Source organism: Trachurus japonicus, chromosome 22 (assembly GCF_045865225.1).
Source record: "Trachurus japonicus isolate A0001 chromosome 22, Traja_1.0".
Classification (NCBI taxonomy): domain Eukaryota; kingdom Metazoa; phylum Chordata; class Actinopteri; order Carangiformes; family Carangidae; genus Trachurus; species Trachurus japonicus.
Window position 1 is genome coordinate 12231088 of NC_140928.1, and position 18211 is coordinate 12249298.

At 40.8% G+C, this 18211-nt stretch overlaps 2 protein-coding genes across 4 annotated transcripts; both read right to left on the minus strand.

Moving 5' to 3' along the window:
* Positions 1-3993: 3993 nt before the first annotated feature.
* Positions 3994-10714, minus strand: fut9a (fucosyltransferase 9a). Its single transcript, XM_085766605.1, has 3 exons — positions 10158-10714; positions 8117-8368; positions 3994-7879 (listed from the first exon to the last, which is right to left on the minus strand). The coding sequence occupies exon 3, from the start codon at positions 7869-7871 to the stop codon at positions 6789-6791; it is 1083 nt and encodes a 360-aa protein (XP_085622731.1). The 5' UTR covers positions 7872-7879; positions 8117-8368; positions 10158-10714; the 3' UTR covers positions 3994-6788.
* A 2088-nt stretch (positions 10715-12802) lies between these two features.
* Positions 12803-17482, minus strand: manea (mannosidase, endo-alpha). 3 transcript variants are annotated; one of them, XM_085766604.1, is made up of 5 exons: positions 17319-17482; positions 15747-16365; positions 14680-14789; positions 14460-14536; positions 12803-14315 (listed from the first exon to the last, which is right to left on the minus strand). In XM_085766604.1, the coding sequence occupies exons 2-5, from the start codon at positions 16255-16257 to the stop codon at positions 13682-13684; spliced, it is 1332 nt and encodes a 443-aa protein (XP_085622730.1). In that variant the 5' UTR covers positions 16258-16365; positions 17319-17482; the 3' UTR covers positions 12803-13681. The 3 variants fall into 3 exon arrangements, with proteins under 3 accessions (XP_085622730.1, XP_085622729.1, XP_085622728.1); XM_085766603.1 differs by having other exon boundaries at positions 17288-17347; XM_085766602.1 differs by having other exon boundaries at positions 17094-17347.
* Positions 17483-18211: the final 729 nt, after the last annotated feature.

Consider the following 18211-nt stretch of genomic DNA (forward strand, 5'->3'; position numbering starts at 1 on the left):
TGATGATTCATGTATTCTAGGCGAGAGGTCAGTAATAGGTGTCAAAGACGCAGCCGGGAAACACCACAGAGCCTCATTTTTCCACCTGAATGATAATCCGAATTCTTCTGCATCTTTGACTGACAGTCGACTAATTGCTTTCGAATCTTGGAACATGTGCTCATATCGTTTTTCCAAAAGGATCAGGGGGCGGACATCTTCATAAAAATAGCCTGGGAAGACCACCAGCCCAGCCCACAGGCCTAATCCCTCGTATACACACACAGGAAGGTCAGTGACAGGGATGAGGCTGAGAGGAATGCAACTCTGTCTCGATGAACTCTCTTCCCCTCTGTCTTCTCCCTCCATTTGTTTCAGTACCACTCCCTCTAACACAACTTATCTTGAATTACACTTTACTAATAAATATATAGGTGCAAACCATTTTTGGATCAACAGATGATGTTAGAACATTGCTCCACAGTGTATGTGGGTGGTATAATAGACCTCCAAGGAATTACGGAGGGCTATGTTATTTTTGACCTACAAGATGTATGTTATGTAAGCCTTTCAGCACAAAATAACCATATCATGCAGGAACCCGGGTGTAGGAAAGGTTTCTGATTTGAAGCCATTCCATCCTTCAGGTTCGTCTTATTACTAAGTAGGTGGATCCACCAGATTACACTAAATTATCTGCCCGCTCTGGATTAAATTGCCACTGTATTGTATCCTTGCTCCCTGCTGGTGTCCAGATCAGTGGCTGCAAATCACAAAGCAGTGCATTGCAGACCCTAAATAACCCACAACCAACTGTAGTTCAAATATAGTCAATGCATCTCAAAGGTCTTTAATCTTTGTTGCATTACTGCACAGTATATCTGTCATCATGTGACATCAGGCCAGGGGCGGAGGTGACCCATATTCACCAGCAAACAGAAAACTCTCATCTTTCATAGTGAGCTAGTATAATACTGTATGTAAATCATTGCATGTCAACCAGCGCTGTTATTCTCTAAATATTAAAGCTTTAAAGATTGTTGAATCTGTTTGCTTTCACGCGTGATTGTAACTTTATTATAACCCCTCTGATTCCTACCGGATAGATAACAGGTGCTGGTCTTTGTCTCTTGGATTATTAACATCTACACTAGGCAGTGCCAACGCTGCAGAGCAAAAAGCTTGCTGATCTTGCATATTCCTTTTGCCTGCTTAATCCTCTGAAGTCAACTAGTGAACAGCTGCCAACAGATTTCGTATGCGGCCTGTCTAGCCCCAATAAAAAGGCCTTTATTTGACCCGGACTCGAATGTCCTCTTATCTTAATGTATTCAAGCTTTACAATAAGGTGTCAGTGGCGGCCCCCCACCCTCCCTCTGAATCAAATGATCTCAGAGAAGAAGAGAAGCATTTACTTTGGTGGCTCCTTTGAGGTGGTGACTTGTTATAGCCTCGGACAGATCAACACAGCACAGTTACATTTCTCTGAAGCACAAAAGCCTCTCCACACCAGAGTTGACAGCCGGTTGGCATGGTGATGACAGCATAAGTGGGATCCATTAGGTTGAGAGGAGGGGCAGCTCTGGTCGTTAATGAGAGGACTCACACAAACCTGGCCCTTTGAGCCAGCCTCTGCTGTCTTCTGCGACTTGCAGAGCTCCCTTTCAATGCAGCGCTTTGGCCTGAACAGGATAGCCACATAGGGGGTTGCTGGGGGGCCAAGGAGATACAATCTACTAAGTCTACAATCTCTCAAAACCTTACACCCCTTCAGGGAGGCCTTGGGTAATGCCTCCACTAACTCTGCCCCCACCCTCCCCAGTTCTCACCAAAGTGAGTCATGGTATGCGTGGGTGACAAGACCTGTCGCAGAGCCAGACATATGATCTCCGCTGCTAAAGAGGAGAGAAAGTTGTCTACTCCGAGGAATGCACAGCCCATTAAAATGTTCTTCCCTTGCCTCCTGTGCTAGCCCACAGGTTTAATAGAGTTTGGTTAAGTGCGTAGGTGAAGCTGCTGATTACCTTTTGGTGCCAGCAGCAGCAAGTCAGAGCACAAAACATACCAAAAGATATGCCCTTAATATGTAATTTACACCTAGAATTTGTAATCAGTGCCTATTCAGTCAGACAATGATCCATTATTCAAAGCAAATATTGCATTGAAAAGAAAAACACTCAAATGCTAACTTACCTGTGACAGGAAAAAGTCACAGTCTTCATGCAGCAGCAGATCCCAAAAAGAAGACTTCCTTTTTTCTTCAGCTCTCAAGAACACTGTCCAGGAATATTAACTTCTGCCTCAGTGCCTCATGCTGAGACACTTTCCATTACACCAACTCTGCAGTACAAATAAACAGGCTCAAGTTTACTGAAATTGCTCCAGATTCTTACATGATTCAAAAAGCCTAGTGGTCATCATCAGTGTGTGGGAATCTAACACCATGACCATTTTCTAAATTGTCAACCAGAATTCAAAATGTGGAATTTAAATGACAGGGAAGTCGTGAAGTGTTGTCAAATTGTCTTTTATGTGAATCTGTTATAGAAACAAATGTCACGCATACCACATATAACAGTTACATTCATTTGGAGTCATGTTTCTTTGGCCACCTAAGCCAAATTATGCTCTCGTTTAACTTGTTTTCGGTCTGTACCAACCGCTGGCGTTCTTGGATGTAATACTATGTGACCTTCTTCACCTGCAGGGCAGCTAGTATTGAGTGGATTAACCAGATTATTTTGCAGAGAAAAGCTGCTTGGTAATATCTATTTTGTCTGACTCTGACCCATACAAAAAACAACCATTTTGCTGTTATTGTGCTGTGTTATATTAGCCAGGGAAGCAGTTTCCCATGTGCCAAGTCAAAATATTTACATCATCTTGTCTTACAGTTAGCAGCAAAGCAAATAAGATTACTTCCCAAAATCTAAGATTATTTCCGGCAGAACAATAGATTATAGAATAAAGTGCTGTAATGTAATTTAACCAACCATTGCAAAATCCACTGCGGAGGACAGAGACCTCATCTATAGCACCGTCTTGTGTATTGAAAACTGGACGGACAATCACTCACACACGCACTCCTCCACCTGAACTTTTACAGTAATCCGTGACTGACATCAGGGTATTATTTGTGCCACTGATCCTGGCAACACAAACACTTATCACACTCTTTGACCTGCAGTGCTGAGTGAAAGCAGTTTGTGCTGGAGTAGACGACTGCAAATACCAGAGTGCTAGCGAGGATATGGGGTAACTAACAACAGCCGGAGGATCGAGGCGTAACCACCACAACACACTCTTCTTGCTCTCATCAATCACTTATCAAGGCTTTTGGATCGCTATTTATACCTCCGCCTGTATTACATGGCACCGTAGAAGTGTGGGCATCAACTGTGGAAATTAAGTGTGATGCAAGAACACTGTATTGGATGGCATCACGTAAAATGTGTCTAGACCAACAAACTTTGTCGAACCTGAAAAACTCAAAGGTTTGATGAAATTTTCCAATTTAAAGAAATAGTGTGACAATTTTGGAAAATATGCCTAGCAGCTCTTTCTTGCCAAGAGTTACATGAGAAGATCAATCACATTGTAGCAAACGATAACATTGTTCCCTTAGCTTAGCATTAATACTTGAAACGGGAGAAGCAACTACAGTAGCCTGGCTTTGTGAAGCTTCCTGTAAAACAGTGAGTTTGTTTTTGTGTGCTTTAAAAGTAATACAACCAATCAGCTAGTTGTGCAATCTAAGCTAGTTGGCCTTTGGATCTTGCTGTTTTTACCACACACCAACGTGAGAGTGGCATTTCATCTTCTCAGCTAACTCTTGGCGAGTATAAGGAAAGAAGTGTTTTTCCAAATATATCAAATAATTACTTTAAAAGTGATATATAGGAAAGTGACCAACAATACAATCAGTTTTTTTGTTGAAAAGTTTCAGTATCAAATTATTTCAAATTGTTATCATCACAAGCTGTCTCCTTACAAAAACAAGTTCTGAATACTTAATTCGTGTTTGCTCATTTATCCATATCTTTATTTTTTTATGACACTATCAGACATCTACAGTTAAAACACAACATTTGGCAAAATACATTGATTTGGCAAAAAAACTTGTACTGATTGACTCACTGATCATTTCAGTGAACTGGCAGAGAATGAGCATTTTCGGAGAAATCTTCATGTTCGACCACACATGAAGATTTCATCCCACTCGGTATACAGTGTTTTTTAAGTAAGGACTCCAGCAATATCAGTGCCAGGTCAGACAGTGTCCAGAGACATACTGATTCACTCTCTGGTGCTGTAACACACTCACAGACTCAGACAGGGGTGGGGTGGGGTGGGGTGGGGGTGGGGGCTTGCTGAGAAGCCACAGCTCCTTTTTGTTATTTTTGTGCAAAAAAAAGAAAAAAGAGAGGTTGAGAAGATGAAAGAGACTGACAACACGCAGAAAAACAAGTACTTTTGTTTCTTAAAGTCACCAACCACATTGGACAAGAAACCTTTGTTTTCATACTTGAGATTGGACTGTACAATATGAAACCATGAGTGGCAGTTTCATAGTTAATCTGTGGGACAGGCCGAGGTCTTGGATGACAGTTTCTGAACTCACAATAGCTCCATCTAAGACAGCCACCAGCACAGTGAGTCACACAACTCCACATGAATAAAAGTGCTATATCTCTGCTGCATTTTCGCACGACTTTTTCAATTCGGCCATGCCAACAGGATTACCGCCTAATCGAAAAAGAAAAAAAAAAACTTCTTCAGTGTAAAATTGCCTGATGAAATCGTCCACCTTACGACACAAAAACCATTGTCTCTGATGCTGGTTATCCTTTTCAAGTGTCTCTCTCCTTTCGTCTCGATTCACAGTCTGAAGTATGAGCTTTACTTACAAAGATACAGCGAAATCACATTCACCGCCTGACAACACTCTCATGTTTCGAAGAGATTTGAACATTAAAAATATATACAACACACTATATCTTTTTTCCATGAATGCAATCCTTGCAGGAGCTCCCTCAGTCTGGTTCAGGTTAACAAACAGGATTGATCAATGTTAGTGGGCTCTTTAGATCCAGATGATGATTTAGTTTTACAACAAGGTTTATATACAGTTTCATAATGGCATTCAGAGCCATATATATTAAGAAAAATAATTGACTTCATCATAATTTACATCAATGGTCCCTTTAACAGTGAAGAAATATCAAAATGATAATAACTTGACACATGTTTGAGTATTTTGACCAAGAAGCCACCGGTTTATCTTGCATAAAATGTTGACATGGTTTTGCACAGTTCTTAAGTAAAAGCTTAACCATTGTGTCAATAGCTGCTGAGTGCTGTTGAGATGCATTGTTCGGTGAAATAGCTGACAACATTTATAAGTGGTGTGATATCAACAGATAAAGAGCTGTCTTTTTGTGGTGTGATCTTAAGTGGTGTATAGTGCTGTAAACATGATTGTAAAAAAAAAAAAAGGGAAAACCCAGAAGAATAGCTTTCGCATGCAACCGACAACTCAGCAGGCGACAGTGTGGTGTGATGATTCAAAGACAGAAACATGGATAATCCTGCAGTAATTGTGTATATCTCCCATTTTTCTCCAACAGCCCCAAACATGTGGGCGAATCTCACATGGTCTAATTTACACATGGTAACATCTTCTGTAAGTAGTTGAAAATACCAGTTTCCTTATTACAGTAATCATAAAATGCGAGTACAGTACACATGGAAAAATAACCTAATAAAATCATTCAGCTCTGTGTAAGTTGTGCTCTTTCTGGTCACTGTGTTCAGTAAGAAACGACATACCTTTGTAGATCAAATCAGATTTTTAAATAACAGGCTGTGTGGGAGTTTCACATTGCAGTACAATGGCTCTGTACTGTACTATCATCATCCACATGGGAGCCAACCACACTGTGACACATTACATATGACAATGAACAATTCACAACATGATTAAAATAGTAACCTCCCTCTCACTGAGCAGAGTCACATCTGCTGTCGGAGATCAGAGGAGTAATGTTCACCATATGCGATCAACATCCACATACTACGATGACTGTCTTACTGTACATATGTAAAGATAGGTTGAAGTAGAAGTGCAAATGCAAACTTACAAAAATATGAAAAAATGACAGCTACATAATTCCAAAAGTACACAATATGTACATGACACAATTGACCTACTTTCACATTTGAGTTCAGTAAACACTGCATAGGTGACTGCATCACTAGCACAGATGAGATTGTTTTGTTTTTTTATCATATAATGCCTCACTTGAATAAATATTACATAAATATTTTCACTTTTACGTCAGTCTCCTTCTGCAGCAAGGTCCACTATGTGCCACTTCATGAGAAGATGATATTCAAAGAAAAAATGACAATTTTGCATCATGAATATTATCTGTTGAACAGAAACATTCATACAATCAAGCATTTGTACTAATAATAGAACAAAAACATAAAAATAGCAGCAAATGTCATGTTAAGCAAATCATGGGTTGAAATAATTAAAGTTGTAGTGCATTTGTAATTCATAAAACATAAATACAATAACTGAATAACGCAAAAGGCAAAATAAGGCTTAGAAAAATTGGCTTGCAAATTTAAAAACAAAAAAAATCAAAATATGATAGACATCTCACTGGGCCACTGAACCAATAGAAAAACATCTTTTGGGAGCTCTGGACAGAACAGTAATAAACCTTCATGTCAACCGAAGGACAAAAATCTTAAAGCACTGCCTTCAACAACAAACAAGCACTGCATAGCCCTTCAAAGCACTATCCACCCCAGTACCACTTGTCAAGGTTATTGAATGCCTTATACTCCTTGTGTCTACGCAGGTAATCACAAGCCAGGCATGTGTGCTCTGCCCAGAAATAGGCCTTCTTTACTTTAAAGTGCCGCCGCCACTCAAAGTACCTGAGGTACATTTCCTCATTCTTGTCCAGGAGTAGCAGGTAATCAGCGAGCTCCTTGGGCGAGGTGAAGTCGTCCACATGGATGAAGGCGTCTCCCTGGATAAAGTTCTCGTAGTTCTGCCGAGGTGGGCCGAGAACCACTGGCACTGTGCCCACAGAGAGCGGGTTGTACAGTTTCTCAGTAATGTAGTCCTTGTGGATGGAGTTCTCAAAAGCCAGGTAGAACTTACAGCTGGCGATGGTGGGGAAGTAGTCTTGGTCAGAGATGTACTCCCCGAAGGCTTGTCCATACGCGTGAACCTCGATGTGTTTGTACAGCTCATTGTAGTACTTCACCCGCACGTGATCCTGGTTCCAGTTGCTCACGATCCAGCAGATCAGCTTGTTTTTGCTGGGTGGGACGAAGTCCTCCTCGCCCTCCGCTGCTACGATGGACCCATAAGGCACTTCAATGTCAGCATCCTGACGATAATTGAGAGTAAGATTGAACATGTTCTCGATCCCAGGCAGCTGGGAGGAGTGTGACGGCGACTCCAAGTTCATCCATACCCACTTCTGGAAGGATGGTCGCTGGAGCGGTGGCAGGTTGGACAGGTCGGTGCAGATGTCTCGATGATGGATGATGACCCCATCTGACTTATTGTAAAGGTTTCTATCTGCTGTGATGAAACAGCCCTCGATGTTGAAGAGAGAGTTGCAGACGCTCAAGTCATAGGTTTGTCCGAAAGGCCAGAGCCAGATCAATACGGTGGTCACGTTTTTATCGCTCTTGGTGGAGAAGAGGCTCTTGACCCGATCTGTGGATACTGTTGACTCTACAGGACCTGATAACCAGCTGGTGGATGGTTTAAAATACATCAAAAACAGAGTCACAAAGCATCCCAGGATGAACGTGCCGAGCAGAAGGGGTCGTAGGATTCTGTGAAAAGGTGCAGATGGCATACTCTGTCCTAAGAAGGGCGAAGGAAAAAAGAGTCATGATCAACATCCAGATTACTCCCCTGATCATCTAATGGTCTTGCACATGTATCTATAATATCTATTGTAATGGATCATTGTCTCTGAACACCATTTATGGCTCGATCAAGAATATAGTGGATCTCTTGTTGCAACAAACTATTAATAAGTGAGATCGATAATCATATAGACAATTAAATGGCCTCCCCAGGGCACATTATAATACAAACCTGGTGGATTTGACTGAATGCTGGAATCCAAGCAAGAATAGAGGTTGTGGGAAACGGAGGGAGCAGGTCCTACATCGGGTCAACGGTGGGTGGGATCAATCCTCGCTGTGATTCAGCGCTCATAGAAAAAGGAAACATCATAGGTCACGGCAAAGAGAGGCCTCCTGGCTCTTATGCAGAATGATTGTGATCCTTAATGATCTAATGAGGTGTGTTTGATCTTGAACTTACAGGTCTTCTTAATGATGTCTCCTTGAGAGTATGAGAGAGAATCAGAGAGAGAATCAGTTAAGACTAAGAAAAGATGACGAAACAAACCATCTCCACACAAACAAAAAGCACCGCAGCATGCAGGACAAAAACTTTATCGCCACAATCAAATCTTCCAGATAAGCAGGAAAATAAAATAAAAACACTGAAGTTATTACAAATTTACCAGTTAATCATGGTTGTTGTTTCAAATGTGCCAGTTAAGCATGGATTTAACTTCCAGTCATTATTAGATTTTGCATAGTACACCGTGTATTGTAAGAGAATGCTGCCATCTTAAGGCTGAGGAGAGCAGAAAGACCCCCGGACTCTCCAGCTGTCAGGGGCTCAGCACACCTGCATGTTGCATAAAGAAGCCATACAAGCAGTTTGAGTGCAGAAATCACCCTCTAGAGATGATTTTTGTTTGTTCCATGCATCACTGAAACACATTTACATCAGAAATAGAAGCTCAAACTCGGATAGTCTTCACACCATCTGTCCAATATGCCGTATGATACTGGTCCATCCACACCATTATCTGTGAGATCTAGACCCCTACGGCCAAATGAACTTGTACCCAGATGAATATAACTCCTTTTAAAGGCTTACGGTATCAATACATTTTCATGTAGGCAAATCCTCTTACACCACTGAACCATGCTTTCTGTAAGCAGCAGTGATAAGCTCTCACAGCTCATGCATACCTTCATATGTTGGTGTCAGGGATGTAAAACACAGTATATATTCAGAGAGGCTGCACAATATACTGTAGTGAAGGGATCAAGATCAATCCTATTAAATATGCAGTGTGGTAAAGTAATAGTCTCCATGGTGATGATGCTGAGGTCAGAGTATATAATATGATAGGATGATATGGCTGCACACTGTTTTTTCCCCCTACTTCCTATGGTCTAACAAACGAGACAAGAGTGAGGCACGTGCACGGCTCCAGCGTTCATTCACATTTTAAATAACATAGCTTTTTGTCAAATGCATTGTGATGTAATTGGGACACGGAAAGAGTACAGCATGGGTGAGTAGTCTGCAGCAAGGCTACGCTGGAGAGAGGCAGGAAAACGCAGCCACAGATTTGGGAAGCATCACTCACACTAAAGGCATCAAATCAATGATGTGGTTTCCGTAACAGGTAGGATAAAGGGCAAAAGAAGAGCACATCATATGGGATATATATATATTTTTAGACACTTTGGTTCATGTGTATTCTGTTAGGAAGGCCACAACACTGATTGTAAAAGGACACTCCATCCCAGGTGAGAATTAATTCCCTGCCACCGAGCACTGAAGGTCATTTTAAAACACGATGCTATAGTGGGACCACTGTTTAAAATGGTTTCCCTTTTCAATGGGTGAAACAGCACTGAAGTTGATGGGAATAACTGGAATATTGTATGTGTTTCCTAACACAACACCCCCCCCCCCCTCTTTTGCGCACCAGAAACGCGCAGAATATCTAATAGCGTGGAGGATGATGCTGGAAAAAAAAAAACATGTAGAGGGGTTTCAGCTGCAAACACACAAGAGTGCAATCTAATACAAATCACATATTTAGAGGAAGTCCCCTTTATATTCCCCTTTAGTATATACTGCCCATGTGCATTTGAAATGCACGTAGATATAAACGCTTCAAGGAAAATGGAAATGCACCTGTCAGTGTCATTTTTCGGTGGAGATCATTTCTAATTAGCTGGCGAGGATTTGCCGTCAAACCCAGGTACTGGTGCTCGGCCATGGAGCGCAGTGAGCAAAAACAGCCATGCATTTCACTCACCATCTCGACAAGGCTTGAGTCAAAATAGACCTTTCCTCTCATTTCCTCCGGATGGTCCGTAGCGTTCTCAAAGACACCTTACAGCAGCACATGGGAGATGTGGATGCGCCTGCAATGAAACAATATAAAAAAGGGAAAGAATCGCGTCCGTCCGCCGTATTTGGAGGAATAGATCCGAATGAACCCACATCCATCGTCTTGATCCCGCAAAAAAAAAAAAGAAAAAGAAAAAAAAGATGATACCTATCGTTTGCAATGTGTGCTGAATCTTCTCCGCTGCTGCACACCGACGCAGAGAATGATGGCTGCAAAAAAAATAAAAAAAATAAATAAAAAAAATAAAAAGGAGAGGGGGGAGAAAAAAAAAATTGGCGGCTACCCCGTCAGCCTGCAAACTGAATTCATGGCTCGGTGTGTGAGGACGCCATGTATGCTCAGGGATGTGATGCGATGTGGAATAATTCCCTGCTGGCTGCCCATGCGCTACCTTGCTCTGTTTACCGTCAATGCAGCTGCAGGCTGTGGCGGAGCTCCAGTGTGTGTGTGTGTGTGTGTGTGTGTGTGTGTGTGTGTAGGCCCTATGTGTAAGCATGTGAGTGTGGGATGCTGAGATTCCGCGTTAGAGCATATTACACTTTAATCATCAGCTTAAGGTTGTCATTTGAATAAACAGGTGAATCATTTTTGCTGCGAAGGAGCGCGGATCACAAGGCCCCCCCCCTCCAACACACTCACACACGCACACACAAATTTAAATTCAAATCAAATTTTATATATTGATATGGCACCTTTCATGCTAAAAGCAACACAAATTGCCTCACAGAGGAAAAGAAAGAGGACAAAACAAAAAACAAAAAGAAACAACCCCAACCCCCCCCTCAGGCACCAACATTGACGGGAGAGGAGAAGCCACGCACACACACACACACACACACACACACACACACACACACACACACACACACACACACACACACACACACACACACACACTAAACATCCACAGAACCAAATGACGGGAGGTTTGTGCGGGAGCCTACAGTAGGCTAATAATAATAATACACTTTATTTCTATAGCACCTTTCAAAACCAAGGTGGCTGCCTAGTGATGTAGCGTTAAACCAGTGGTTGAACTATGACCGACAGTTAGTGCTGATAATGCACCAACGCCACTAACTAAATGAAACACCAGCTCAAAAGAGGCGTTTATGCAAATTCCTATTAAAGGGCATTGCACAGCCTCAGCTTGATAGGCTTCAATAAACAAGGCATCAGCCTCCATAAAGAATCTACAGACCAAGGCTTAAAATGAGATCATTTGCACCATTAAACACCAGAATAATGTATTAACTCATTCATTAGCTTAATAATTTAAAGGGCCACTCTAGTGATTTATTGTTCTTCCATAAAGAGAATAAGGGGGTGATGTTTTAAATCACAGCAGCTAGAGAGGCTGAGATGTCCTGACTCTAAAACAATTTTAACAATCTTTCATTATCGGGCATACTGGAAAAAGCCCTGTGTGGAAATAGGATTGTGTTGTTGAGGGGGTTTGTTGCTTCAGGTACATGTGAGATATTAAGTAATATCAACAAAGTGCAGTGTGGGTTTGAAGGGTTATCAGATGCTGGAGCACTGTGCAATTTTTCTAATGTTACGAGACGGGATTTCAGTACTTCTGAGAAGTTATTCATCCGTTGTCTCAGTGGTTATGAGGTAAACAGTCAAAATATGAGCTTTCTTGTTGTCCACCACAATGATGACAGTATTGATTTTTCACACTATGATTCCACATGATGTTGCAGGCTATTACAGTATCAGAAAGAAAAACTTGCATCACCCCATATCATCAGAGTTCTTTCCTAGATGTACAGAAACTATTAGTAAGTTTACTGCTACGTAGCCAACGAGAGCATTAACGGCTGTTGGAAAAAAGAGGTTGTCAAACTTGATTCATTCAGAGCTGCCTCTGAGGGAAACAACACCTACATGTCTATCACATCTAATCCTCCACTAAAGGTAGCATGCTAAACCAAATAACCGTCTCATCATTTTCCAATTGCAACTCCATGTGGCCTCCAATCTGCTTTGAGGACATCTAACCTCTTGTCTTATAAATACAATAAATTAAGCTCTCGACAAGCGACAATTACCACCACCCGCAAGAAACAACATTCAGTGGCAAAGAAAACCTACATAACAGCTTTACAGGTACCCAGAGTCTTAAAGTCTTAAACCTCTTGTAGCATCACTGAGTGGCATTTTTATTTAAGCAAATCTCCACATGTGCACAGGTGACATTATACTCACTCCTGTTAGCTGCTTCACTGATCATCAGTAATGTGCTAGGAGACACAGCCATTCGCAAACAAAGGTAGTGAAGAAGATTGCAAGCTAGCAGCCATGAATGTAAAAAAATTATCTCCACAAATGTTTTAAGAAAAGCAATAAATTCATCATTTGGCATTAATGATATACTGTACATGGCACCGTGTAAGTGGTGGGTAACAGTGAACATAAATCTTTTGTTTCCTCCACAGGACACATTTAAGAAAGCTTCAACCATTTTCACAGGCTGCGTTTAGTACAAACCATGATGAAAGCACCCTGGTCTTGATGTGAAACATCAATGACTTGCTCTTTAAATAAACCAGTTTAAGTGGCACTTACATGAACCTCATCTTAATCTCTTAATAGCGACAAGAACCCAAATTTTTCTCACTAAATGGATTGAAAACGTATAATCAGTGGGGCAATCTGCTTTAAATTACTGAGAAACCATGACAACATGTACCATATGTACAGTATAAGTGAAGACAGACCATAAAGAGAAAAAGTGAAGTATTCCAGGGATGAAAATTATCTTGATTTCTACCTTTCACTCTGGCACTGCATGTTTCAATAAGTGAAGTGCTGTCCTGCCAACCCTCTGCCGTTCGCATCACTGTGATTCATTTTAAGACTAATCTTGACACGCCTTTGAAAAATCAAGATGCATGTAGTGCTTTTTATTTTCATGTTTTTGGAGAACTGGAAGCAGAGTGAGGCAACAGCTTTATACCACCAGACGGCTTTGTTTACTTGTGTCTTTCCGATCCTTTCCAAGGTGCACTTTTATTTATTTCTACTGAGGTTTAATATAGTCACAGATTACAGGGATGCAAATCATGCCTACCCACACAGTTTCAGCTGGATACGTTGGAGACCGTGATAAAACACACTGATAATGTTGTGAACCTCTGTGCAAAAGCTGTGTAAACAAGAAATAATAGTGCATCAGTTAAATTAATAATAATTCACCCACGTGTAAAAAAAAAAAAAAAAAAAAACATACATCATTGCAGCCAAAATGAGAATAATGAAGTACTTCACTTGCCAGTGGATTTGCAAATCATTTGGCTTTTTTCATACAATTATTCATCATTTGCATTTTGTTGTCCATTCTGCAACGAGAACTTCATTTAGTTTTCATCTAATTATTTTAAACAGCCATGAATAAACATTTGCTACGGCTCTTAGTCAGATCATTCTTGCCACTTCCGTCGCTCACTGCCAAATATCGCAGCCCACTTCAGAGTTATCTCCAGGTAAATTGGGGGTTTGTTAGGCAGGTAGTCCAGATACACTGTCTGGCTTGTTTTGGGGATTGCCATTTCAATCTGAGTCCCCTCGTGCCACTCGTTAAAAGACGTTATAGAGATAAAATCCGGCCTGGCCTCTAACGCAGCTTTCAGTGAGGTTTCATAGTATTTGCCATTGACACGGTTTCGAGTGTTTTGGAAGTTCCAAGGTCGAACACTTGTGTCAATATAACCTGGGCCCACACTTGGGATGAATAGCAGGTTGTTATCTTCGCAGAACGCTTTAATTGAATCCCAGTTGCGTTGGGTAGACCCATAGGAGAACCCATTAGTAGCAAAGTAGGTGTAAATACCATCAAAACCTGCTGTAAGGATATCCCGTTTATCTTTCTGCTCTACTAGAAGGGCAATGAAGATGGCGTCATATGGGGTGTCCCTGATGCTGTTACTCTCTGTGTGTTTCAGCAGCTTGGCCCACTGCTCAGAGTTCATCAGATATGAGTCATAAACGTAGAAGAGTGGAAGGAGCTTGCCAGTGTTTGTCCGGTATCTGAAGAAAGCAGGGTGCTCTCCATATCTGAGGGGAAGAGGTATCAGATTAAATAACTAAAGAGATAAAAAATATCACAGACTGGTGCAAACACAATATTTGCAAACGGTGTGAGTCATAATGGAGTGAGTGCGAGATAATGAAACAGAGATGAAACTCAGCACTACTCACTTCTCTATGATGTACTTGACATTAGAGAACATATTGACTTCATCTCTCCCTTTGTATGGTTCAATGTGAAAAGCTACCTGTAAACACAGAAATTAGAGCAACATTAAAATTGACAGCACAAACATTACTATTAGGTTTTTTTGAATTTTTGTTTTCAAACATAAAACATAAAGTTCGCTACTGTTTACAAAAAATGTCATTATGCTGTCTTCATACAGACCTTTATGTGGTATTTCTGTGCCACTTCCAGCAGTAAAGGCACAATGTCATCTGTTGGCTCACCATTGTCATCCTTTGTATTAGGAGGATACCAGGAAACCGCAATGACACCTGTGAATAAACACAGCTACAAGTCAAACACTCAGGTTAATTGCTCATAAATATACAAATACTGGTAAGATATTGAGGGGATATTCAATGTACAGTTGAATTAATACAGTAGGGGTGACGCCATGGAAGTGAGTTATCATTAGGGGTTTCAGATATCAACATATGCCAATATATTGTTAGAATCATGCATTCAATTGTCGTCTATTTCAATAAAAACAATGCTGATAAAATATTTTTTCTGATGATTTGACTTCTACAAAGTGCGATGTCAAAAAAAAAACACCAACAAAAGCAAAAGAAAAAAGTGTGAAATTCAAAGTTTTAAAAGCAATTTGCTGATTATGATGACTGAATTACCGTGAGGCACTATTAATACTTTACTACTATCATTAAGTTATTATTTTACCTATGATTTACATACACGTAGAATATTGTAACATCTAGTATTGTACAGGAAAATATTCTTAATAATAATAATAATGTGATACAGATTTAATTCATACAACACTTTCTACCCCTCTACACTGATTCTGATTCCTCAACTCATCTACCAATATAAAATACATATCTAATACCAGTGCTGTCTCTTTTCCTGATTAATGTAACCGTGTCCATCCCATTGGTTCTTGTAGTTTGAGGTTGTGGTGTGGTGTAACATAAGACAAGGAAATGCCCCTGCTCTTGTTGGTGGTTTGCTGTAACTGAGTCAGTGTATTCCCATTGCAAAAATGCTAAATTTAAAATGATGTTAATGATGACACAGTGTTTAATGTGGCATGGTCAAATGAATACCCTGTCCAGTCAATCAGGATGCAATATGCCATATTGCCTCCTCAAGTCCTTCCTGCTATCAGAGTATCATGATTTCATCACAATTTAGTTCAACTATAAAAAACCCAAATAATATCTAATTACTGTCAATCCCTGGAGTGAAATTCACATGAATTCTTCTCTTACCAATCGCTGCTGTACGAAGCTGCTGCATATGAGCCTCTATAACAGAGGGGTCTCGGGAACTGTAAGCTCCAAGAGAGGGATAGAAGTTGGATCCGATGTCATCAGGTGGGCTGTGTCTCCCTTGTGGATACCCCTGAGCCACCTTAGCGTCCCAGTGTGGCAACTGTGGATGGTCCCAGTGGATGTATTTACCATCATATTTGGGGTTCCCATACCAGGTGTAGTAGAAGGTATGGACGTAGTAGTTTGGAGGGGGAAACCTCCTCAGTGTAGCCTCCAGTTCTTCATCTCTATCTGACTTAGGAGAGTCATTCATTTTGATTTGATCAGGTTTATTGCCATTTTCTCTCGGTATCTGATTGTCATTCTCTTTATCAGGAAACAGCTTGGCGCCCACAGCGTTGCTGAACGGAGAGTCATCTGGTAAGAGCACTTTTGAGACCACTATGATGAGCACAATCAACAACAAAGCAAACAACGTAATTAAAGCTTTACGCCTGAACCTTGCCATTCTTTACTCTGTGCTTGAAGCTTCCCACACGTCATTGTTGAGGCAGCAGTGAAGGGCTGTTGCTGGAGAGGATGCCATGGAAGTTCTTTCAAGGAGTTTCTGTTGAGCCTGAAAGTTTGAAGAAACAAAGGAAATACATCAATTAATCTGTTCATTTTTAACTGATTCATCCAAACACTTGGTTTATAATAAAAAGAAAATCAGATGATGATCACTTTACTTTAAATGCAGTTTTTAAGACCTATTTTTTTTTTACAGATAAACTCAGTATGAAAACCATGACTAACGTAAGGTAGTATCTAAGCTCTACACTAGATCAATATACAGGCCAAGCTTTCTGTCCATCCTTTGTGTTCATGGCACACAAGAAAGACCAGCAAAACACAATGACAAAGAAAAATGAAAGAAACATTTTTTTTTTTTTATCTGTATGGTTAGGCTGTAACCAGTAATTATTTTCATTATCAATACATCTGATATTTAATATAGTGTTTGTTTTAAAAGTCAGAAATAGGTAGGCTTCAACAGCCTTAGAGTTCTCATCAAACGTAGTTAAATTTCTGTAAATTAATTGTCAGTACCAATTGGTGCCTGGGAATGAAACCGTCTCATAAAGTATGAGTGGGTGGATGGGGGCCCAATGAGAAACCAGTGCCCAGTGCCCCCCTATGAGGTTAATCCAGCCCTGAGATCTAGACAGCTACAATACGCGGAAGTACCAGCAGTAACAGTCATTTATAATGTGCTCATTTTGTTTTACCATCTACATTAGCCTCTGCTAGCGATACATACAGACACAGTTAACACGGCAACAACATCAGCACCTTCAGCTCTACCTGCGTTTATGAACTTTGGACTTGTAAACAGCAGCCACGAATAACTGGTGTCACAACACGACATTAGTTTCACCCCCAGACAGCCGCACATTCCGATCGCCTCCAGCATCGACCCAATGTCTATTAAAACACGATGCATGACAATTGACCACAGCAGCTTTGGTCCCTCGACCGACTCCTCATGAATTATTTACCCTGTATGTGATGCGGATAACGGGACACAACCTGCACTTCTGGTTCGGCAGCAGTGCTCCTGTCCGTCCAACGGAGCAGATCTGTAAACGCTGCGCATGGCTCCTTTGCTGCGACTGAGATCCATCCATGTTGTATACGAGGCTGATGTCACGCCCCGCGTCCTGTCCTCACTACAGTCACGGAAGCAGTTAAAATGAATCACAGTGACAGATGTCGCCTCCCTTCGTTCGGGAAGGTACATTACAAACACACAAAGATGAAAAAAAAAAAAAAAAAGGCTCACAAAAAATGTAGGAAACTCAGGAGCATCCTGCACAATAAGGACCAGTGTGGTGTCTTCCGTGAACTGAACAGTTCCTTTAGTGACAGACTACTGATGCCAAAGTGCTCCTCAGAAAGATTTAGAAATTTTAATGAACATTGTTGTTGATGTGTGCTATGCTCTGCTTTGCATTGCACTTACTGTATTTGTATTGTAGGCTATTGCATTACACTCATTTTTATATTGCCTGAGATTTGAAGGTGTCATGTTGCGTGTTGGATATCCTGTAGGCTTATATGGTGACATTAACCTAATTTCCCCTCTCTGGGATTAATAAAGTACTTTAAATTCAATTCAAATTTAAAAGGTATTTATGTCGTGTTAGTAATGCTGCATTTAGCTGTAATTAGTGCCTTGGAGCGTTAACTGAAATTTGTGGGTTTGATTCCCATGTAGATCACACCTCAGCAGCACCTCTCAAAATTTCCCCATGGAGATTTTCTAGTTAATGAAATATTGTGATATCATATGCTATATAAAATAGTAGAAAATCTACAGCCCAAAGATGAGAAGGCAAAGCAATTTGTATAGCCCGCCCGTTTTTACAAACAGTTAGTCTCAACAGGCTTTACACAGCATCATAACAACATCCTCTGCCCTT

Coding starts and splice junctions, on each gene's coding strand:
- fut9a (XM_085766605.1), bottom strand. CDS start 7,871: ATGCCATCTGCACCTTTTCACAGAATCCTACGACCCCTTCTGCTCGGC.
- manea (XM_085766604.1), bottom strand. CDS start 16,257: ATGGCAAGGTTCAGGCGTAAAGCTTTAATTACGTTGTTTGCTTTGTTG. Junction 14,790..15,746: donor GCTTCGTACAGCAGCGATTG/GTAAGAGAAGAA, acceptor GTTTATTCACAG/GTGTCATTGCGGTTTCCTGG. Junction 14,316..14,459: donor GTCAAGTACATCATAGAGAA/GTGAGTAGTGCT, acceptor TCTTCCCCTCAG/ATATGGAGAGCACCCTGCTT.